General features: G+C 36.6%; 1 protein-coding gene across 4 annotated transcripts in view; it reads right to left on the bottom strand.

The window, feature by feature from the left end:
• Positions 1 to 24,394, bottom strand: part of CPED1 (cadherin like and PC-esterase domain containing 1) — a 251,594-nt gene that overhangs the window by 141,543 nt on the left and 85,657 nt on the right. For all 4 annotated transcript variants that reach the window (XM_033098799.1, XM_033098798.1, XM_033098801.1 and 1 more), the window contains 2 exons: positions 17,941 to 18,073; positions 16,430 to 16,598 (listed from right to left, as the gene is read on the bottom strand). In XM_033098799.1, coding sequence (XP_032954690.1) covers positions 16,430 to 16,598; positions 17,941 to 18,073 — 302 coding nt within the window. The remainder of the gene's footprint in view (positions 1 to 16,429; positions 16,599 to 17,940; positions 18,074 to 24,394) is intronic.

Raw genomic sequence — 24,394 nt, forward strand, 5'->3', positions numbered from 1 at the left:
AAAAATATAAGCAAAAGAGGAGAAAAGATTTGAGAAAGGGAGAAAAATGATCAAATAACACACTTAGTACCAGTGTAATTTTTTCATTTAGTGCACATGTGGTATTTGAATATAATTGTATGTTGTATTTAATAATAATCACTAGCCTTAGCCAGGCTGACACCACGTGCCAGACACTGTGTTCCTCATGCATTGTTTTGTGTATATTCATAGCACTGCCTAGGTCGATGCTCACGGTCCCCATTTTAGAGATGAAGAATATGAAGCTTCAGAACACACGGAACTTGCCTAAGGTTATGCAGCCAGGAGGTAACCAATAAAGGTATTGAAGCCAGTGAGTCTGGCTGAAAAGTCCCAGCATCACTGATGCCATGGTGCCTTTGATTGCCCGAGTTTAGGAATGTGGATGGACCATGAAATACAGAAGAATGAATTATCTGTGATTTTACTCTCCTGCAAAATGGGTTTGAAACCATTGCAATTGCAAGCACACGCCCTCCTTAGACTCATACAGCTAAGATATCAGTTCAACAACTTGAGCATTTTTGTAGCCCAGTTACATTGTGGGAAAACTAAGAATACTTCTTTGTAACTTAAATCAAATTGCCTGGATCATGAACAAATTTTGGATTAAGTCAAATGATTTAAGAACATCCATATTCTCATCATTTGTTTTCGTTTATTGAGAATTGGCTTCCTTTAGGGTAAACCTTGAAAAAACTGAATTAATTGGCTGAACCTAAATTAGGATAGTTTTTGCTCATTCCCTGGAACTAGGTCAAATCTCCCAATACTGAAATAAGTTTCATGCTTCTAGTGACACAATTTTATTCATGTGTACTTCTTAACAACCCCAAGCTTTAAAGCATACATTAAACTTGGAAATTCTCTGTGATTTAATCAATTTTAGAGAAGAAAATCAAAATTTTTCTCACATGTATATAAGAAAATTAATCAGAAACAAGGTATGGAAATACAAAAGGCTGTGAATAGTGTGAAAAATTAATTATTTGCTCTGAATGGTAGAACACTGATTACATTATATTCAACCTTCTCAGAGAACTTGCAAGCTATCTTTATTACCCATTCTGAAATCTTTCACTGACATATAAAGGAGCAGAGAGATTTAACAGTACAGAGCAAAAGTTAAAGTTATAAAGATTTTTATCATGGGACTCTGTATGTATATGTTTACTAACTTACTAATTTTCTTTATATGAATGCCATTGCTCAAGCAGGTCAGAACTATTTTCAGTAAAAATACAGGCATTCTTTAAGTCTCTAAAAAAAAAAGTTCTGACAGCTGTTTTGAGAACTTTCTTTTACTGTCTTGAATAGAAAAGACATTGAAATCTGGTAATATTTCTCACAGGTAATATTCATAACAGGCAGTACAAAAATTTGCAAACAGGGATGCATTTGGCAGAATGATACCTACCTCATACATCTATAAATACTCTCAAATGAGTAGGAGAGTAAAAAGAGAAAATATTTTTCATTTATGTTCTGGATATTTTATGCAGGGTATCTATTTTAGGTCTTATTAAGTTTCACGGTCAATCACAAAAGAGCAGGAAGTGTATTCATTATAAAAATAATGGCTTCTGGTTGTACAATAAAGAAAATGATAGAGCAATTTATCCTAACTTAGGGCTGACTTCATCAGTGTTAAAGTCTGATGAATCCATAGATATATTACAACACTCTGCTATTTCAGTACACCTCTCTCGTGTCGCTTGCCTTATACCTCTCTTTCACTAGTGTTCAAACAAAATTCATTCTTTTATATGGGATAGTTTAAATGAGGATTTATTTGTTATGCATAACTTAAAAGTTCACAGTTTAATATTCTAATTAAATATAATGCTTTTTAGCCCAAACCAACGTCTTCTCATTGTGGTCCTGACTATTGACTTTGGATTTACCTGCCTTTAAACACTTTCTGTTTCACTGCTGCCAGAGTCATCTTTTTGAAGCACAGTACGAGTCACATCTTTTCTCCTGGACATATGGTTCCACTAGGAAGGGAGAGCAACTAGTTAGTCTTCTCTTGTTTCAGAAGTTATAGGATACCTCTGTTGGAAGTGGCAGAAGAGAGAGGGGAATGGGAAGGGAAGGAGAAAGGTGTTTGAGTAGGGGTGTTGGGAGTGAATGGGTAAAGAAACACCAAATTCCCACGGCAGAATTTTCTGGTATGGCCCTCAGGCAGAGTATGGAGCAAAAGAGGCCCAAGGATGAGGCAGTTGCCCCACAGAGACAGAATTAACAAAAGCAATGAAATTGAATGTATATTGCGATAGATACAGAATGCAGCATAGGGTGTGTGTGTGTGTGTGTGTGTGTGTGTGTGTGTGTGGAATCCTGAGAAAGAATTCATCTTTGTCTGCCCCAGGACCACTCAAAGAAAAGAAAGAAAACTGTTCAGTTCCATATCACAGTATTAGGCCACTTACATAATTCAAAGGAGTTCAAGTTAATAGCCAATTTGAGGTTCAGGTTGAAATCGAATAGAAGTACACACAAAAGATAAGGCATACAGGTAATGCATTTTCAGATGCTAAGTCTAAAATGCTAGTGCTAACTTTACAGTAATAAAAAAACAAAAAAAAACAAAACTATGTAGCACAAAATTATCGTAAATGGAAAAGCTATGTCCAAAGACTGACAAATGCTGAGAACATTTCAAATAATTTTGCAGCCTAAGCAATTTAAATTGCACTGGTTTATCACCATTCAGAATTTCTATTAGCAATATAGCCTTCCTACCACAAGCATGGATAATCAAGTAACATTTTAAAAATAAATAGGTATAATCCAATGAAAGAAAAAGGTCAAAGCTTTGCTATCTAAGGATTTGTGCCTTTTTTCCTTTCACGGTTGGACAGTTCAGGTTATTAGTGCAATACTGAAAAGGACCACTTGGGGGCAATACAGCATCTTTGTTTTGCTTTATCTCATAGCTATGTAGGTTTCCTTGGTGACAAAAGATTGCTGTTTCTTTCAAATTTGAAAGCACGTTTTAATATATGGGAGGGCAAAGCCTGTATTTCATTTTAAACTTGCTTTGCATAAATCACATAAGACAAATGCAAGTCAAATTTTCTCCTGAAGAGAAAAAAAGCCAGCCTTTTTTTAGCAGACAAATCAATTTTACCTAGTTGGCATATTTGTGGATATTTAGAATTTGTCACAGCCTTTGAATAGATCTCAAAGAATAAAGGAAATTGTTAGTAGAAATGTTTAAAATAATAAACATGTAATAAGCTTTAAAATGTACGAGTGGGAAATTGTTTTGCTTCTATACCCAAAGAAACAAATGTAAATATCATGTATCTTCTCCACTGGGTACATATATATATATATATTTTTATTGGGGTGACAATTGTTAGAAAAATTACATAGATTTCAGGGGTACAATTCTGTATTACATCATCTATAAATCCCATTGTGTGTTCACCACCCAGAGTCAGTTCTCCTTCCATCACCATATATTTGATCCCCTTACCCTCGTCTCCCATCACCCACGCCCCTTACCCTCTGGTAACCACTAAACTATTGTCTGTGTCTATCAGTTTTTGTTTCTCATTTGTTTGTCTTGTTCTTTTGTTGTTTTTGGTTTACATACCACATATCAGGGAAATCATATGGTTCTCTGCTTTTTCTGTCTGACTTATTTCGCTTAGCATTACACTCTCAAGATCCATCCATGTTGTCACAAATGTTCCTATATCATCTTTTCTTACTGCCGAATAGTATTCCATTGTGTATATATATATATATATATATATATATATATATATATATATATATATATATACACAACTTCTTTATCCATTCATCTATCGAAGGACATTTTGGTTGTTTCCATGTCTTGGCCACCGTAAACAAAGCTGCAATGAACATTGGAGCACACGTGTCTTTATGTATAAATGCTTTCAGATTTTTTTGGGTAGATACCCAGGACAGGGATTCCTGGGTCGTATGGTAATTCTATTCGTAATTTTTTGAGGACTCTCCACACTGCCTTCCATAATGGCTGCACCAGTCTGCATTCCCACCAACAGTGTATGAGGGTTCCTTTTTCTCCACAGCCTCTCCAACACTTGTTACTATTTGTCTTGTTGATGATAGCCATTCTGACTCGGGTGAGGTGATATCTCATTGAGGTTTTTATTTGCATTTCTCTGATGATTAGTGATGTTGAGCATTTTTTGATATGTCTATTTGCTATTTGTATGTCCTCTTTGGAGAAATGTCTCTTCAGGTCCTCTGCCCATTTTTCAATTGGGTTGTTTGTTTTTTTGTTGTTGAGTTTCATGAGTTCCTTGTATATTTTAGATATTAGCCCCTTATCGGAGGCACTGTTTGCAAAAATCTTCTCCCATTCAGTTGGTTGCCTCTTTATTTTGTCAATGGTTTCTTTTGCTGTGCAGAAGCTTTTAAGTTTCATATAGTCCCATTCGTTTATTTTAGCTTTTACTTCCCTTGCCTTTGGAGTCAAATTCATAAAATGCTCTTTGAACCCAAGGTCTATAAGTTTAGTACCTACGTTTCTTCTATGCAGTTTATTGTGTCAGGTCTTATGCTTAAGTCTTTGATCCATTTTGAATTAATTTTGGTACATGGTGACAGATAGCAGTCCAGTTTCATTCTTTTGCATGTGCCTATCCAATTCTCCCAGAACCATTTATTGAAGAGGCTGTCTTTTCTCCGTTGTATGTTTTTTTGCTTCTTTGTCAAAAATTATCTGTCCATATTTATGTGGTTTTATTTCTGGGTTCTCAATTCTATTCCATTGGTCTATGTGTCTGTTTTTCTGCCAATACCATGCTGTTTTGAATATTGTAGCCCTGTAGTACAAGCTAAAGTCAGGGAGTGTGATACCTCCAGTATTTTTCTTTTTTCTTAAGATTGCTTTGGCTATTCGGGGTCTTTTGTGGTTCAAAACAAATCTGATGATTTTTTGTTCTATTTCTTTAAAAAATGCCATTGGCATTTTGATGGGGATTGCATTAAATCTGTATATTGCTTTGGGTAATACAGCCATTTTAACTATGTTGATTCTTCCGATCCATGAGCATGGAATGTCTTTCCATTGCTTTGTGTCTTCTTCAATTTCTTTTAAAAATGTCTTATAGTTTTCAGCATATAGGTCTTTCACATCCTTGGTTAAGTTTATTCCTAGGCATTTTATTCTTTTTGCTGCAATTGCAAAAGGAATTGTTTTTTGTATTTCTTTTTCTGAGATTTCATTGTTAGTATATAGGAATGCAATGGACTTTTGTACGTTGATTTTGTAGCCAGCAACTTTACTGTATTCGTTGATTGTTCCTAATAGCTTTTTGGTGGAGTCTTTAGGATTTTCTATATATAGCATCATGTCATCTGCAAAGAGTGACAATTTAACTTCTTCATTCCCAATTTGGATGCCTTTTATTTCTTTCTCTTGCCTGATTGCTCTGGCAAGGACTTCCAACACTATGTTGAAAAGCAGAGGTGATAGGGGACAGCCCTGTTGTGTTCCTGAACATAGAGCAAAGCGCTTCAGTGTTTTACCGTTAATTATGAGATTAGCTGAGGGTTTGTCATATATGATCTTTATTATGTTAAGGTATTTTCCTTCTATACCTATTTTATTAAGTGTTTTATTCATAAATGGATGTTGTATCTTGTCAAATGCTTTTTCTGCATCAATTGATAAAATCATATGATTTTTGTCCTTTATTTTGTTTATGTGATGTATCACATTGATGGATTTGCGGATGTTGAACCATCCTTGTGCCCCGGGGATGAACCCCACTTGGTCGTGATGAATAATCTTTTTAATGCATTGTTGTATTTGATTTGCTAGAATTTTGTTTAGGATTTTTGCATCTGTATTCATCAGAGATATTGGTCTGTAGTTTTCTTTTATTGTGTTGTCCTTGACAGGTTTTGGTATCAAGGTAATGTTGGGCTCATATAATGAGTTAGGGAGTACTGTCTCTTCTTCAATTTTTTGGAAGAATTTGAGCAGGACTGGTTGGTATTAGATCCTCTTTGAAGGTTTGGTAGAATTCACTAGTGAAGCCATCTGGTCCAGGACTTTTGCTTTTGGGAATGTTTTGGATGACTGACTCAATTTTGTTACTAGTGATCGGTCTGTTTAGATTTTCCAATTCTTCATGGTTCAGCCTAGGAAGACTATATGTTTCTAAGAACTTGTCCATTTCTTCTTTGAAATGGTTATTGAATTTGGTGGCATATAGTCCTTCATAGTATTCTTGGATGATCCTTTGTATTTCTGTGGCGTCCATGATAACTTCCCCTTTTTCATTTCTGATTTTGTTAATTAGTGTCTTCTCTCTTTTTATCTTAGTGAGTCTAGCCAAGGGTTTGTCAATTTTGTTAATCTTTTAAAGAACCAGCTCTTTGTCACATTAATTTTTTCTATCGTCTTTTTGTTCTCTATTTCATTTAGTTCTGCTCTGATTTTTGTTATTTCCTTTCTTCTGCAGACCTTGGGTTTCACTTGTTCTTCTTTTTCTAGTTCTTTAAGGTGTAACATGAGGTTATTTATTTGGGATTTTTCTTGTTTCTTGAGATAGGCCTGTAATGATATAAATTTCCCTATTAAAACTGCTTTCGCTGCATCCCAAAAATTTTGGTAGGATATATTTTCATTGTCATTTGTTTCTATGTATCTTTTGATCTCTCCTCTAATTTCTTCTTTGACCCAGTCGTTCTTTAAAAGTATGTTGTTTAATCTCCATGTATTTGTGTTTTTTTCCTGCTTTTTTTTTTTTTTTTGGCAGTTGATATCCAATTTCAAAGCCTTGTGATCAGAGAATATGCTTAGTATGATTCCAATCTTCTTAAATTGGCTGAGGCTGATTTTATGTCCCAATATATGGTCAATCCTTGAGAATGTTCCATGTACACTAGAAAAGAATGTATAGTCTGATGTTTTAGGATGAAGTGCTCTATATATGTCAATTATGTCCATTTCATCTAATGTGTCATTTAGGGCTGCTATTTCATTATTTATTTTCTGTTTGGATGATCTATCCATAGCTGTCAATGATGTATTTAAGTCCCCTAGTATAATTGTGTTTTGGTCAATTTCTCCCTTTAGTTCTGTTAGTAGTTGCTTGGTATATTTCGGTGCTCCCTGATTGGGGGCATAAATATTGATGACTGTTATGTCTTCTTGTTGTATAGTCCCCTTTACCGTCATGAAATGTCCATCTTTGTCTCTTGTTATCTTTTTCACCCTGAAGTCTGTTTCATCTGATATCATTATGGCTACACCTGATTTTCTCTGGGTACCATTTGCTTGGAGTGTCAATTTCCACCCTTTCACTTTGAGTCAATGCTTGTTCTTGTAGCCGAGATGTGTCTCTTGGAGACAGCATATGGTTGGGTTTAGCTTTTTGATCCAATCTGTTACTTTGTGCCTTTTTATTGGTGAGTTCAGTCCATTTACATTTAGGGTGATTATTGATATATGACGATTTCCTGTCATTCTATCTTTAGTTTTCTGGTAAGGCTGTTTCTCCATTGTTTCTTTGCCTTTTTGTTTTTGTCTATTATTTCTGTGTGGTGGTATTCTATGATGTTTCCCTCTGTTTCTTCTTTTATTACAGTATATATTTCAGTTCTGGATTTTTTTGAGTGGTTACCCTTAAGTTTATGTAAAAGAAAGTTTGATATTTAGAGTATTCCATTTTCGTCAGCATGCTTACTTTCTCCATGCCCATATTCCGGTTCAGGCCTTTACTCTCCCTCTTTTTATGTTTTGGTCGCCACAAATTGTCCCTGTTGATGGTGGTCGAATAGCCTCCTTTAGTATTTCTTGTAATACAGGTCGTGTATTAGAAAATTCCCTCAGCTTCTGTATTTCTGGAAAGGTCTTTATTCCTCCTTCATATCTAAAGGATATCTTTGCTGGATATATTATTCTTGGCTCATAATTTCTCTCTTTCAATAGTTTGAATATTTGGTTCCACTCCCTCCTGGCTTGTAGAGTTTCTGCTGAAAAATTTGATGATAATCTAATGGGCTTTTCTTTGTAGGTTGCCGTCTTCTTTTCCCTGGCTGCCTTGAGGATTGTTTCTTTGTCGTTGATTTTAGACAGCTTCAATACAATGTGCCTTGGAGAAGGCCTGCTAGGATTGAGGTAATTAGGTGTTCTATTTGCTTCTTGGATTCGAGGATCCAGTTCTGTCCACAAGTTTGGGAAGTTCTCATTGACAATTTGTTTGAATATATTCTCTGTTCCCTTCTCTCTTTCTTCTCCTTCTGGTATGCCCATTATTCTTATATTGCTCTTTCTGATGGAGTCAGAAATTTCTTGTAGAGTTCTTTCATTTCTTTTAAGTCTTAAGTCTCTTTCTTCTTTCATCTGTGTCATTTCCTGGTTTCTATTTTCGATGTCACTGATTCTTTCCTCCATTTGGTCAACTCTACTACCTAACTGGCTATTTCATTCTTAATTTCTTCTATTGAGTTCTTAATCTCCAGAAATTCTACTTTGTTCTTTTTTAAAATTTCATCTCTTTCGTAAAATGCTCATGTTGTTCTTTGATTGAGTTCATTAAACTGCCTTTCTGTGTTTTCTTGCATCTCATTGAGTTTTTTCAGAACTGCAATCTTGAATTCTCTGTCATTTAAGTCACATATTTCCATATCTTTAAGTTCCTTTTCTGGAGACTTTTCACTTTCTTTCTGAGCTGTCTTGTTGCCTTGGTTATTCATGGCAATTACTGATTTATTATTTCTCTTCCTAGACATCTACAGGAGTATCTTCTGCAACAGGTTGATAGGAAGAGGTCTTTCTTTTGTTTTCCAGTACTTGTTGGTAGAATGTTTTATTTTCTCTCCGACTGCATCCTTTTTTTTCTCTCTCATATGGTAGTGCTATGCTTTCTCTGCATTATTCCAGCTTCTCACACAATGGGGGGATTCCCTGGGAGATGGGCTTCTCCTCTGTTAATAGTTCTCCTGGGTCACAGGGTGCAGTGTCCTTGTGGATATGCAGAGAGTTTTTGAAGTTCCAAAGCTCTTCCTGCACCAGATTCAGAGCCCGTATGTTTAAGCAGTTCTGTTTACTCCTGCAGGGATCTGCCCAGATAGGTGGGGCGAGGGGCAGGCTGAGTTGTGAGAGGTGGCCCAGAACAATGGCGGCAACCACCACCACAGCCGGTCCTGCTTCCATAGCTCCCTTCCGCTTTGCCGGAACTAGTTGGGCTGCGAATCTGTGTCTGTGGTCCACAGTTCTCAGAACAGCAAATATTCTGTTCTTTTGAGCTGACACTGCTACTGTTCTGCTTCTAGCACGGGCCAGGTGGGGCGGGGCGAGCTCTGGGAGGGTAGGGAGGGGGAGGCTAGTCTCAGTGCCTAAGGCTTCCATTCTCTGCTCAGCAGTGAGGGCTTAAACCACCGTTCTCAGCCTTCTTCCCTCAGTCTTTTCTCCGAGGTCTCTGCCGTGAGCGTTGGGTTCAGCCACGTTATATGATGTTCCCTCAGCCCTGTGGGCCATAAGCAGAGCCCTAGCAGTCCGAGTTCTTCCCTCTCCTGCAGCTGCGGTAGTTCCGGGATGCAGCGAGCTCGGAGCACTGAGCTAGGTCTGCGTCCTGCGCAGGCCAGCGCGGCTCCGTCTCCGCCTCCGCACTTCTCCTTTCCCTCCTCCCCCGCTCGCGCGATTCGCCCACCTTTAGGTGAATTCAGTAGTGGGCCTCTTCGTGTTGCCTGTCTGCTGTGCAGGGAGTCCTTTGTGGAGTTATAGTTGTTTGATTAGTTGTAAATTCCAAGGGAGATTTACAGAGGCTCACCTCACACCACCGTTTTTATGACGTCTCGGTACATATTTTTAAATAACCTTAAGCGTTTAAGTAATGAATTTTTGGAGACATTCTTGCCATTGTCTTCACTGTTATTACTTTGCATTCACATACCCTTTTTAAAGGGGTTATTTTTATTACTAATTATTCTTTTCAGCAATTTGATGAGTGGAATCTCTGTTCCAAGCCATTTCTCTCCCCCTCTGCTGAGTTCTAGGTATTGTGTCAGGCACTGTAGATTTGTTTCCTTTTTAAATAAAAAATAAACCTAATCTCTTCATTCAAGGATGTTAAACATATTTAGGCAAGTAAATTTGTCTTCTTCACTTTTGTTCTCTTGATTCTTTGCTGACTTTAGCTGATTTTTTTTCTCCCAACATATTTTCCTGTACTCAAAAGACTTACCATTACTACAGTGATGGAAAACTCAGGTGAGCCCTCTTGTCAAAATCCAGGAATCAAGATTCATAAAATTAAATTCAGTAACTCTATAAGTGCCTGCACAGAAATGGAAAAATTCGGAGACTGCAGGGAGTTTTGCCTTGACTCATGGTTCCATTATCTAAATCTCCATCTTACCAATTCATTATTGTATGGAGAGTAGTGAAGGAAGGGACTACAGCTGCTCTGCCTTTGAACATCTTTCTGGCTTAGTAAGCTCGTCTTTTAAAGAAATAATGAGAAGCTCAAAAATTAAGATGGGGCTGTTCTCTGTGGACACTTAAAGTATTTGAAACATTGCTTACACTAGACTTCTTTTCCAAGTCATTTTTTACTCTAAATGTTTGCTTATTTTATAAACTTGTGATCAGAGAGGTGTAACAGAAATCAGAGTGACACTCCTGGGCTGGACGACAGGCTAATTTGTAAGTGTCTATGACATCCCCTGGCCATTGACTCCTAGGCTCCAGTTTGGAGAAATAACGATTGGCTCTTGCCAAGTCCTCAGCTGGGCCCTCTCCTCATCCCCGCACTGGTATCCACTAGATGGCACCAGGGAGAAGCACTTTGAACAAGACAGGTAAAGGGCAGGGAGCAAAAGAGTGGGAAATACACACTCTAGCATCCAAAAAACCACTGAGGAAGTCCCGTTTCCATCTTTCCATCATTCTAAAGGAATTCACTCACCTCTCCTGATTTCACATTTTCTGACATACCTGTATACTAGCTAACCTCCATTTTTCTGGAAATATAATTGAAACTTGCCTATCAGTTTTCTAGCACTAACAGAAATAATAATTATCAAATTTATTCTTTAGGATTAAATTTTACCTGATGTTATACTTGTAACACATTGTATATATATGTATATATACATATACAATGCATACATATCAGTTAATTATATTTGCATACTGTTAGCAATTCACTATATTAGTTCAAATTGACAAAGATTCATCATGTATTTCTTTTGTGGCAGGACCTACTCTTCAGTCATATTTTCCCAAGAGGAAAGTTTTTAGTATGTTACAAGTAATAAGGTGCTTTTAATAAAAATGATAATGATAGACAACTATTCATTGGTAAACATTGTTTGAGCCTGCCATCTGCCACGTGCTCTCTGAGGCTCTGGGGATACAGACAAATTGTCTGCTCTTCTGAAGCTTATGGTCATGTTTTTAAAGATCATTTTTGATCAAATAAACAAGACCATGACTAATGAATAATTTTCTACTTAGGATAATAATTTACATTCAGTATTAAGAATTAATGAATGCACAAAATTACCTGACAAACCTTTTGTGGAACAATATTGGGAATGAATGAATGAATGAATGAATGAATGAAATTTTTCAAAATAAGAGACAAAGTCTCTTTCTGCTGTTGCCATCAACTGCCCTTCAAAATAATGTGGAGTTGCAAAACAATAATTCTTTTTCTAGAGCAAAGATATATTTAAAATAATATTTGATGCCAATGTGGGCTGATTAGATAAGTGTTATTTTGCAATTAGTATTTTGGTTTTTATAGTAAGTTGGCGTTAGTCATATGTTAATTTAATTTTATACTGGTTATCTATAATTTCTATTTATATAAAATCATACTTTAAAATGAACACCCTAATGCAATTTTTAAATTTAATCTAAGCAAGAGTGAATTAAGTAATACATCAACTCATTTTACAAACTCCCAGGAGCGGGCTTTTTATTCACATTCTTTCTACATCTGATATAAATCTCTCGGGCCTGCAAAAGGGCCAGATGCTCAGTGAAAAAGTATTTACAGTATTTACAGACTCTGTTCCATAGTCTGCATTTTTAGATGGAAAATGAAGAGCAGGAAAAGAACACTTCCTAAGGTTGCAAAACCGTACTGTAACGTTATACCTGCTTCGAAGATATGACTCATTTTTATCCCGGGAATATATGAGCTATCTCACTCGACATTATGAAAGGCACTGCATAAATACTGACAACAAATGAGGCTAATTTCATCCCTTCCTTACAACTACGTCATGTTTCCAAAACTGAATAGGAGATATAGACATTCTTTAAAAAGGGTCCTTGTAAATAACAACATTCCCTGCTTTGCCAAGGTTCACTCTCTGCACATTTGCTGATCACGTCAATGGGAGAGGGAACTGCAGGCCCTGGAAATAGAAGAATGGTCCCCCAAAGGCCAATGCAACGGTGGCAGAGAGCTGGTGATTTAGAGCTGCAGACCAGGTGGGAGCTGGCTTTAACTTGGGTTCCTGATGGAGATGAGTCTCACAGATACTGATTTGAGAAAAGGCTGTAATGTTTCCCATTTTTCCCTTCCTATCCAAGTGACCATGCTCAGAAATTCAGGTTATGACGTCTGTCTAATGCATTTACTGGAAAGCCACTAGCAGACCACTGGAAAATACAGGGGCTGAATTAGAACAGTTAGGGATTAAATGGACTTCGGCAATTTCTTCACACAGTTAAAATTTTTAAATGATCTCAGTTGAATTCAATCTAAGACACATTTATTGAGAGCTGATTATATTCAAAGAATCATCTTCCTATAACTTTTGAACACTGAATATCAATAAATGAACATCTTTAAATGTGGGATGGCTGATCAATGAATTCATTTAAGTTACGTCTCAACTAGACAAAATCAAGCTTTTCCAGATCTTTCTTTCCAGAAGTCACAAGTCACTCCAGTAATACATTTTCATCAAAGAAGTCAGCTATGCTCACAGGTATAAAGAATCTCCAGATGTCATAAAGAAGTTAAGATATGAGAGCTTCCTCTCTGCTGGATAACTTCACAATGGATGAAGGCATACCTTGTGACTTTTCACTCTAAGAACCAAATCTGAATTAATGACATTTCCTCCAGATAAGCTATGTGACCCGTGTATAAAGGCAGTCATGGATGAATTTGACCAGAAGTCATAGTTAGAAAGGTTGTGGAAGAGTTCTATACTTGAATTCATAGATATCACTGGAGTATTTTATAATTGAACTGAGAGCTTTTCCGGGGAAGAAATTTTTGCATTAAACATCGCTTAAAATTGGATTTATTATATTTACGAAGAAAATGACATTGCCTTAGCAGTAAAAATGGTTGCACATGAAATCATACATGACTAGATGCTCTACATCATTAATCATTGGGAAGTGCAAATCAAAAACACAATGAGTACCTGTTAGAATGGCTATGAACAAAAAGACAAGAAATAACAAGTGTTGGCAAGGATGTGGAGAAAAGGGAACCCTTGTGCACTGCTAGTGGGAATGTAAATTGGTGTAGCCATTATGAAAAACAGTATGGAGGTTCTCAAAAAATCAAAAATTGAATTACCATATGATCCAGGAATTACACTCCTAAGTAGTTAACTAAAAAATCACTAACTCAAAAAGATACATGCACCCTATGTTCACTGCAGCATTATTTACAATAGCCAAGATATGAAAACAACTGAAGTGTCCATCGATGGATAAATGGATAAAGAAATTGTGATATGTAAGCATATATAAAGTAGAATATTTTTCAGCCATTAAAAATGAAGAATGAAATCTTGCTATTTGCAAAAACCTGGATGGATCTCAAGGGCATTTTGCTAACTGAAATAAGCCAGACAGAGAAGACAAATACCATATGATCTCTCTTATATGTGGAATCTAAAAATAAATAAATACATGCTCATAGGCAGAGAACACATTGGTAGTTTCCAGAGGTAGGTGGTGGGGGATGGGGTGGGAGAAATTGGTAAAAAAAAAAAAAAAGTTTGTTAAAATAAATTGAATAAAAGATAAAATAATATGAAAAGACCTCTAAGGAATACTGTAAGTGATAAAAGCAAGACACAGGTCAGTGTATATAGTTTACTACCATATGGGTAAAGAACAAAAATGAGGAGGGAAGGGTACCTAAAAAAAATTTTAGATCAAAGGATATAGTAAGCAAATGTTGCATTTGCTATCAATTTTCTTTCCCTTTTTTCATCTCCATCCCCCTTTTAAATTTGAACATCCTTTGGAAATATCTGATACAAATTTAAATTCTTTTTAATGTGTAAAAGGGAATTTTAGAAAAATTTAATTTACAAAGCTTCTTCTTTCCATTATTTCTCAAATTTCCTTTTCTTAATATTTTTCAACTCTCTCCAAAGCTTTAGCAGATAAAGTGGCTCAGCAGCAGACCTAATTGGAAATAAGTGAGCTCACACTTACATCTGTTATTACTTTCATACCTCCTTTAGCTACCAGAATATTCTATAAATGACCACTGGTAACCAGTTTAGTGGGCTTGCCTCACTGCACAGTGCATAAATTACTACAGATTTAACTAAATAATTTAGCCTTTGAATTCAGGACACAGTACACACACATGTACATTATGTTTTGTGGAATTAAAGAAAAGTGTTTAATAATACTTTGATTAATCTTTAAAGTGGGTTTTGGTCCTGTTTTCCACATTCGCACTGGGAACTGTTTCTGGGTATTTTTTCAGATCTAAAAACATCAGGAGGAAGCAGTATTTTTGAGGATGGCGGTGACTTAACAGACAAATATCATCTATGTGTTTTTGCTGAAGCAATAAGTAGTTCAGTTGAAGGGTAAATAAATATTCCCTGGTTTTCTGAAATCTATCTGCAGCATCAAGTATAACTTTGACCTTGGAAGGAAACACTCGCTGTCTGGCCCATTAAACCAGAAAGGTGTACACCTCCCTTTGAGAGCAGGTAACAGCATTGTCCAGAATAAGCAGACAAGTTCTTGAGAGAACAATTCTTAACGAGAGGATGAAAATGACAAGAACCGCCTGCTTGCCTCAACTGCAATAAGTACAACTGCAGCTTACCTCTGTCCTTCACACACAGTAAAGATACCAATAAGAAACAAAATAGTGGATAAAGCATGAAAATATAAAGAAAATCAAATCACAAAGACCTTCCTTTTCTCATGACTTAACGTTAGGACATACATAAAAACTATCACAAAAATGCCTATCATTTCTACCAGTCATTTCTACTGTGGTCGGGGGAACTGGTGTTTAAATTAAAACAAACAAACAAACAAAAAAGCCTCTAAAAAACCACTTGGAATATCTAGAAGCTTCAGTCTCCTATCCAGATGGTGAATGAACTAGCATAGGTTCATTCGAAATGAGATCAAAGCATGAATTTAACAGAAGAATATGGGATTCTGAAAGCTGTTTTGAATTGGTCTGGCCAGTGGTGGCCATGAACAGGAGGGCTGGAATTGTGGAAGGGTGGTTGCTGGAGGTTTCCTTAAGGACAAGCTGGAGGAAAATGGTTTTGTTTTCCTCCTGCCTCTTCCCATGAACCCCCAGGACAATCACTGCCTGCCCCTTCCCTGTACGGATGTGAAGTAGACCTGCTCAGGTCACTTTTAGCATTCACTCCTCTACTCTATTCTTTCTTAAACCCCAAGTTTTATGGATTATAATGGAGGAAAGTGCCTCCTCCCAGGGCTCTTCTTCCGAAGAGTTTAGGGGATACAATTCTGACCAGAGAAATCAACTCTCATTTGTTCTCTAAACAATTACACGTATTTCTGTAGAACTGGAAACTCCTTAAAATTTATCAAAAACTTTGTCATTAGACCTTATTTTCAACTGAGTTCACCTGAGTTATCTTTCATCACTAAACTTCTTGGGGTTATTGTTAAGTTCTTCCCTGAAATCTTTCTAATCATCCTTTATGTCAGGCTTAGTATTATATACTATGTGTGAGAGCTTTGGTTTTCACTCAGCCAATATTCCATCTTTACTGTTGTAATGAAATAGGCATTTTGTTTACCAAGAATGAAGCAAAACCATAAGGGCAAAATTATTATATTTTCATTTGTTGCCTTGACTGTATTTTTCTTGAAAAGGGGAAAATCAAGAAAAACAGAACACAGCTGAGAACTAGCTTTGCACTGGGTCAAAGAATTGAACTAAAATGACGAACTGAGAAAAAAAGATGCAGCCTTTGTGGTCCCTAGTGAATTAAGTTCATTTTTGAACCTACAACGATTAAATGAAAATCTCTGCTTGCAGCAAGAAAATGATGCAATTTTAGTTCAATGGAATTCGATAATCATAAAGGTCAGAAAAAGGCAGCCCCATTGACTTTACTTATCTTCAGTATACTTTGTGTGAAATAACAGCTTTGATGGAAATTTTACCTTGATAGTGAAGCGTTTTTTCTTTGGTGGGTTCCAAACTGTGCCAGTTGAATGAATGAATGCACGCAAAGGGCTTAAGGATGTTACCAGCACATATGCTTTAAGAATCACAGACAGATCTTCGGCTCTAAAGATTGTTTCCTGTGGAGCAAGGACTGTTGTTTGATTCCTAAAAAATAAAACAACATAGTGAATGACCCATAATGTAAGGTGAGTATGTATGTAATTTGCAAATTACTTCTAAGCTTTGTATACTCGTCTGTTCTTTGTTGGACCCCAGCCTTCAGTGTGTGGGTTGCCTTAAACAATTTCACTCCTTACTAACATCACTACCAGGGGATATACAAGTACCAAGAAAAGGGTTAAATTGATGATAGTTCTCCACGCTGGCAGATGTAATCAAAGTATTTTTCAAAAGAAATAAAAGTAGGAAAATAGTACCTAAAATAAGGTTTAAATATTTTAAAACTCTTAATTGGTCACATATGGTACCATTATAACAAAAATGATACAAATTACATTTTAGGGAACAGTGAAACACCTGGAATTTTCCGGTTCTGTCCTTGCCTGCCTTTATCTTTCCTTGACAAGAAAAGTTACTAAGTTTTTCTTTAGTGGACAGGTCACCAAAAATATACCAAAATACTTTCCCCAATAGTTTGAGTCTACCAATAATCCTCAAGGGTCAAGACAAATAATTAGGAGTAAATTTAAGGGACGAAATAGTAGGAAAATGCTTTAGTCTACAAAGGAAAAATAACACTAGTTTAATGTTTTGTGATGAAACAAATGTAGTTTAATCATAAATGATACCAAACTGTATAACTATTTGCTTTTCTGCACCATGTTTTTATATCTCAAATGTCTAAGTTTGATCAATGAGAATACTGTGCGATTTTAACTTTTGAAGTCTAGGTAAGCAGAAGATGTACAGGATTCTTCAATAAATATTATTAACTGTGCAAATACTACCTAATAATTATGAAATTAGAAGAGGAAAACTACTTTGCATGTTGAATAAGACAACTAAAAGTTCTTAATTTAGCCACATTACAAAATAATTTCCCTAGAAGTAACTTGAATAACGTGGTTGCCTATGATTGCTTTCTAGGATCCTGAGAGCCATAAACAAACAAACAAACAAACAAAAAACTGTAAAACAAGGCCATTCAGCCATACTTAGACTAAGGCAATGTCATTTGGATATAAAATGGAAGTTAAAATGTTATAGTTTCATATTGTCAAGGTTTTAAATTAAATTTCCATTAATGTAACTTCCTAGATAAGAGTCCTATTTACCCAAACGTTTATTCTATGGCAAAAGAGGTTTGAATTAGTCTAGAAAAAAAATCAATGATGGCACTCTTTATTAAGAAAAGATAGCTGAGAATTTATGTAACAGACCTAATAATTCAAACCTGCAAAACCCTTAGATCTGTTCAGTGCTTTTCTCTTGTGAGCTGTCTCCTAAAATGCCTGCTGGATATAACAATTCAAAATGATTAGCTTACAGCTGTTCATGTCTCCAGGCCCGTGGTTTCCACATATGTGGCTTCGTTGTTTTTGAAAGGTGACTGGAAGGACTCAGCTTGAATTGTGTGCTCCTGTCCAAACACACTGAGGGGCTCACCAGAAGTCGCAATTCTGAAAAGATTCACAAGAGCAAAAGACAATCATTCTATTGTTTCCCTTTGGAACTGTTTCCAAAATAGAGTCACCGTGTTGAACTACAGGGTCCACAGGAAATAGTCAACAAATTTTCTCCCCATTCTGAATCACAGTTAGATCCATTAAGTGTGGATGCATGTTTAGAGAGGGCTTTGTTGTGTAGTATGTTCTCTTACCACAGACTAAGAAAATAATCATAATAACCGATTTCAGATTTCCTTGCTCAGTAGGGGAGGTAGACCTAATGTCGCCAGCTGTCCCTCACCCAGCAGATCCATCCTCCACACAGCTGAGAGACACACTCTCCTATGGGAAAGGTGGCTGCAGGAGCCCAAGGTTGTTTGCGATGAGAATATTACAGACAACCTCAGTGGATTTCCTGGCAATATAGTCCTTCCCAGGCTAGAGTTTGTCATGCTTCATGACCTAACAACAGTGCTTTGTTATTTTATAAAATATTAGTTATTGGGTTTTTGAATACAAAAGTAAAGACCAAGAATAATGACATACTTCAGAACATTTATATGGATATTGAAAAGAATAGATGTACATACGTAAGTTTAAAAAAATAGATGTACAGTTAAATGAATCAAATTGTACTGAACGCGATCAAATGAAAAGTAAAAGCATCCGGCAATTCATTCTCATCTAGGACCCCTGACCGCCAAAGCCAAAATTTACACATTCACTTTTAAATTCTAGATAAGCAGACAATCAGTAAGATGCATATGATTCTTCAGTATATCAATTGACATAAATAACAACATATTTACATACACCGATATATGTAGATACAGATTAGTCCTCAACCTAACAATGGTTTGACTTATGATTTTTTTTGACTTTACACCAGTGTGAAAACAATACACTTTCAGTAGAAACCATAGTTCGAATTTTGAATTTTGATATGCAGCAGATACTCCCTTGTGATGCTGAGCAGTGGCCGCTAATCGTAGCTCCCATGTGATCACGAAGGTAAGCAGCTGATAGTCTACAGTATCTTCACTGTGTTTGATGCGTTTGGCCAACTGTAGGCTAATGTGTTCTGAGCCGTTTAAGGTAGGCTACGGCTATGACGTTCAGTAGGTCAGATGTAGTAAATGCATTTTCAACTGAGGATAGTTTCAACTTATACTGGGTTTATCAGGAAGTAAACTCACCCTAAGTTATCCAAAAGAGGCATTATAATGTTCTATATCTGGATTATTTACCTACTAATCCATCCTGCAGTCCTTTCCATATCAGCACATATAGAATTACCTTATACTTCTTATTGGCTTAGAGTGTTTCGTTAAGTAAATAGACATGAAATTTAACCATCCCCTTATTGTTATATTTTTAGATTATTTTTTTTTCTATTTCAAAAATACTGCAATGAATGCCCTTCTACACTTTTGGGGGTGTTTTTACAAGTTTACATAGGGGCAATTCTAATCTGTATGCATAATTGCCAGGGTTAAATACATTGTAAATTTGAGAGGCATTACTGAATTGGCTTCTAAAAATGTTCTCCCAATTTGCACTATCTCCACCAGCATGTGAGAGTTGTTGTTTCCTTACTGCCAGGTCACAGTGCTTTATTTTTAAATTATACAGTTTATCTAGCTCTCAAAATGGAACAAAGCCTTTAAATTATTTTCCCCTGTGCACGTTTTATCAATACTAACATAGTCTAATTTAAAACACTTCACACTCTTAAGTAAAAGTCAGCAGAAGTCAAGCTGTTCAATGTATTCCCATATCTCATTATTTAGCACAGTGTGATCTTTCTCAAAAAATGATAGCCTATTTGTAAGACTTCCCTATTAATGATGTTCTAATACATCTTAATAAAAGAAATAGTCAAACTGCTTGTTTCTGGAAGTAACAAATGAAGAGTTATGAAGGTAATGTTTTTTCTTCGGAATAACAACTTAAAGTGTTGAAATGTTTATATAATCCTTTAAATTTGCAGTAAGAAAATAAGTGTTCTTTTTTTTCACTAGACTTATTTTTGTAATTTAAATTTGCAGGAAGAAAATAACGTGTTCTTTTTTTTCACTCGACATTTTTTAGAATTTATTATTAGGCAAAATTTTGTCTCTCCTGAAGAGCTAATTTGTAGCTTCTCTTGTATATGTGAACAGTGTAATTTACTCTGGTTTCTCTTTACTTTTGCTGCCAGGAAGCAAAGCACCGATTTGAAGCCCAATCAGAACTGACCTTGAAGAAATGAGATATATTAAGTGTTTCACCAAAGTAGTAACTCAGTGGTTTTGAGGAAGTAGTCAGCAAATATGTCAAAAGAATAAACAATTTTATGTCACTTTTTTGGTTTAATTCAGGTGCAGGAGCCTATGCCATGTAGCTGAAGGAATCCAATATAGGAATTGCGAAGATGATGTCAGATTTCCACCTCAGCCCCTGAAACTGTGTTTGAACAATGGAACTGATTATTGATGAATGCAATTTTTACCCTTTGTGATGTACAATATATACATTATATGTACAATATATATTTTTCCCATTACATTATTATAGGTTTACAGGTTACTTTTCATTTTCTAAATAAACAAACAAAAACTCTGTAATTACATGTCCCCTAACATCTAAAATCATTCCCATTTCCCTTGATTACAGCCAAAAATTAAAAATAAGCTCCATTAATACCTTTTTCAAAAGTTGCAACTGCATTTTATGAAGTTTTATAAATAATCATGGAAACTTTAAGTACTCTTGGCTCTTATTTAACTGAGTCAAAGATTTGTCAATAGTCATCATTCCTTGTATCTTTCATTTGGCTTATCTATCAAGGGCTCTCTCAATAGACCAGTCCAATCCACTGTTTTAATATTCCACTCCCCTCCTCCCTAAACCCCTTCCCCCCCAACACACACAAAGAGCCTAGAAACTCCTAGAAACAATGCCAAAACTAGGTTTTGTTTTTGGAAGGAATTTGGAATTGAGCTTCTATAATACAAAGTCTTCAAATGGCCTCGTAACTCTTTAACATATATTTATTTTCAGAAAGTAATTAAATATGGAGGGCCTAGCATGCATCTTTAGGGTTTTCCTACCCCACACTATGAGGACTGAATGGATAGCAGATACAATACAAAATATGATATGAACTTTCATTTATTGACTATTCTTAATTTATTTTAAAGAGCTCTGAAGCCTGAAACTTTACCACTTACTAGAGAAAATATGAACAATTTTTTAGGGATCTATGAAGTCTGCTTTTCTCATGTCTTCTAGTATGTAGCTGGTTGACCAGTCACTGAGGACCTGCTGTGGGGCAGTTTTATGGAAAGGAAGACTAAACCAGAACCATGAGACCCGGGTTTTCATTTTGATTCTTACCAACCGATGCTTAATGGTTATGTGATATTGTCAAGGAGTCTTCTAGAATCCAGAATGTGATTCCCCATGAATTTTCTGATTGTCTCACATCACTAAACACAATGCTCATAAATACTAAGTGCTAAGTAAATATTTGTTCTTACAATGAACTAGTTTTTTGTTCGTTTGTTTGTTTTTTTGGGGGGTTAAGCCAACAGGCAGTTAGAACAAAATGGTATTCCAATCAAGTAAAATATTTATTTATTGGTCATTTATTTTTTCCCTTCTATGTGGCATATAACAATGTACATCAAAGGCAAAGACTAAACACTGGAAAACACTTGTACTAGTAAAGATTAGCTGCCAAATTTATATTGTATTTGATTTAATATTTTGCCCCCTAGCTAATAATTACCAGGGAAGTAAGAGTGAAAATGTAACTATACTTCACAAATTTTTGAATATTATCTTGCATTTGATATAAGGAAGCTAAAGATAGCCAATATTTTCTTAATTTGAAGTGTTCAGTGAAGCTAAAAGGCCTTAATTAATAATTAACAATTAGTTTTTAGATTAGAAGTATAAATAAATGCCATTTGTGGATGCAATGATTGTTCTTCCTGCCTGAGAACATTTACAAGTCTTAGTCCTTAGCCTGCAGGCATAAAATCTATGCAAATATATCCTCAAAATTTACATGCACAGCAATAAATTAATATATGCACAAACAGAAGTCATAGCCAGAAAATAAATTTCTGTTGGGGCCCTGGGAGAAAATGGATGGATGACAGTCAAAGACATAACTGAAAGAGACTATTAACCAAGAGACTATTAGAGAAGGGGCAGAGTTAAGGAAAAACCACAAGAGTAATACAGCGCCCCATGGCTGACTGAATGGAAGCTCTCACCACCCCCAGCCCAGGAAGGGGCCCATTACAGAACTAGGCAAAAGGCATAGCTGTGAAAAGAGGCACCGAGCAGAAGCTATGGCCACAGGGAGAGAAGCACAGGGAACAAATATCCCAAAGTTCTCCTGAGCTCTGATCTCTGACCAGAAAAGTCAGGGACATGGGAGCCCTGATGATTCCATCTATGTAAGAGAACTTCCTGGAGAAGAGTCCAGAGTGAATGTAGAGGGGCAAATGGAAAATAGCGAGCAGAAACACTATACTTGGAAAATATGAGTTTGGCCCTAGACTTCTTACTAGCCACATGTTCTGAAGAAACAGAGTATACGTGTGTATGTGTGCAACTGCAGAACCAGCTCAAACTGGCCTTACCCTTTTTCCAACAAGATAGTGAGTTGTTTGCAGAGACAACAAAACAAAACTGCAAGTCACGAAGCTGAAGCATGCACAGAGGAGAGAATTTTTACCTCCAATAACACCGGAACCAAAGTTTCGCCCCCTTCACGGAACCAAAGGACCAGAACATGGCCAGCGTTTGAACACCAGAACCTTTTCAGAAGCGAAAGGTTCATTGTCCAGGGAGACTCGATGCTGATGCCCTTTACTGTATCTTACCATAAATGGCCAAGTTCCAAAGCCCTCTAATTAGAATCTGCCCCTCCAACACTTCCGCGTATCAGCCTGTTTCCCTCAACCCCTTAAATCCCCCTCTGAACTCTGGATCCAGGAGACAGATTTGGGCTCTGCCTCTTGTCTCCCTGCAGGTCAACCTCGCAATAAAGTTTTTTTCTTTTCTCAAAAGCTGGTGTCATACTATTGGCTTCTATGGGCATTGGGCAGTGAGCCCTTGCTTGGTAACATGTGCGTGTGTGTGTGCACACGCGTGTACATGTACACATATAGCGTAAGTGACAGAAAAATAATATCAGCTTTACTCTCAAATAAGAACATTGTATGCGGCAGCAGAGGATGGCTTCGGCTGAACCACAGGATATTGCTTTTTGTTAGGTCAAAGATGGTTGAATATTGATCAAATATCATCAATTTCATAAGGTTTCCCTTATTACACTATGGTACTATTGGAGGGAAGCAAGAAAGTGCATGCACATACTACCTGTGAAAGAAGGATTCAGTGGCTAGAATGTCTGCAGATAGGAATGACAAAAGTGTGTGATGGCTAATTTTTTTTGGTCAACTTGACTGGACCACGGGATGCCCAAATAGCTGGTTAAACATTATTTCTGGGTGTGTCTGTGACTGTGTTTCTGGAAGAGATTAGCATTGAATTGATGGGCTGAAAAAAGCGGATAGAGCTTTCCAATGTGAGTGGGTATCAACCAATTCCTTGAGAGCCTGAGTAGAACAAAAAGGTGAAGGACGTTTAAGTTTGCGCTTTGCCTGATTGGTTGAGTGGAGACACTGATCTCCCGTCAGTGCTCTCACCTTTCAGTCCTTCAGACTGGATCGGAACCTACATTATTGGCTCCTTGGCCCTGGAGCGTTCAACTACACTACTGACTTTCCTGGGTCTCCAGCTTGCAGAAGACAGATCAAGGGACTTCTCAGCCTCCAGAGTCACATGAGCCACTATGATGTAATAAATTTTTGACAACGAGAAAAGCAGAGCAGCAAGGACAAATAAACAAACACTTTCTGAATAAGTAGATAATTATTAAGTCTTTTACAATTCTAAATTTCTGCAATCCTAGGTGAAAAGTCATGTTGAAATTTTTAATATATGTTACGTATGACCTAAAGGAGATGATCGGTGGCAAAGGTCCAAGGGCCAGAGCTGAAATGTGGTCCCTCTGTGAATTGAGGTACGTTCCAGCAATTACAGGTGCTCGGCTCTTTTATTTATGTGAGGCCCAATAAATCTTGAGGGAGAGACTGGCTGGACGCTCTTTAAGCTCCCATCCCATGACGAAAAATGTGGGGAATATCAACCATCCTCTCACCTCTTGAGTAGTGTACAAAAGGGGGAGGAAAAGACACCCAAGGTAGAGTCAAGTTTACAAACTTATCATTCATTGACAGTTAAGAGGAGGGATCATTGTCAATGCATTAA

This window comes from Rhinolophus ferrumequinum, chromosome 26, assembly GCF_004115265.2.
Source record: "Rhinolophus ferrumequinum isolate MPI-CBG mRhiFer1 chromosome 26, mRhiFer1_v1.p, whole genome shotgun sequence".
NCBI lineage: Eukaryota > Metazoa > Chordata > Mammalia > Chiroptera > Rhinolophidae > Rhinolophus > Rhinolophus ferrumequinum.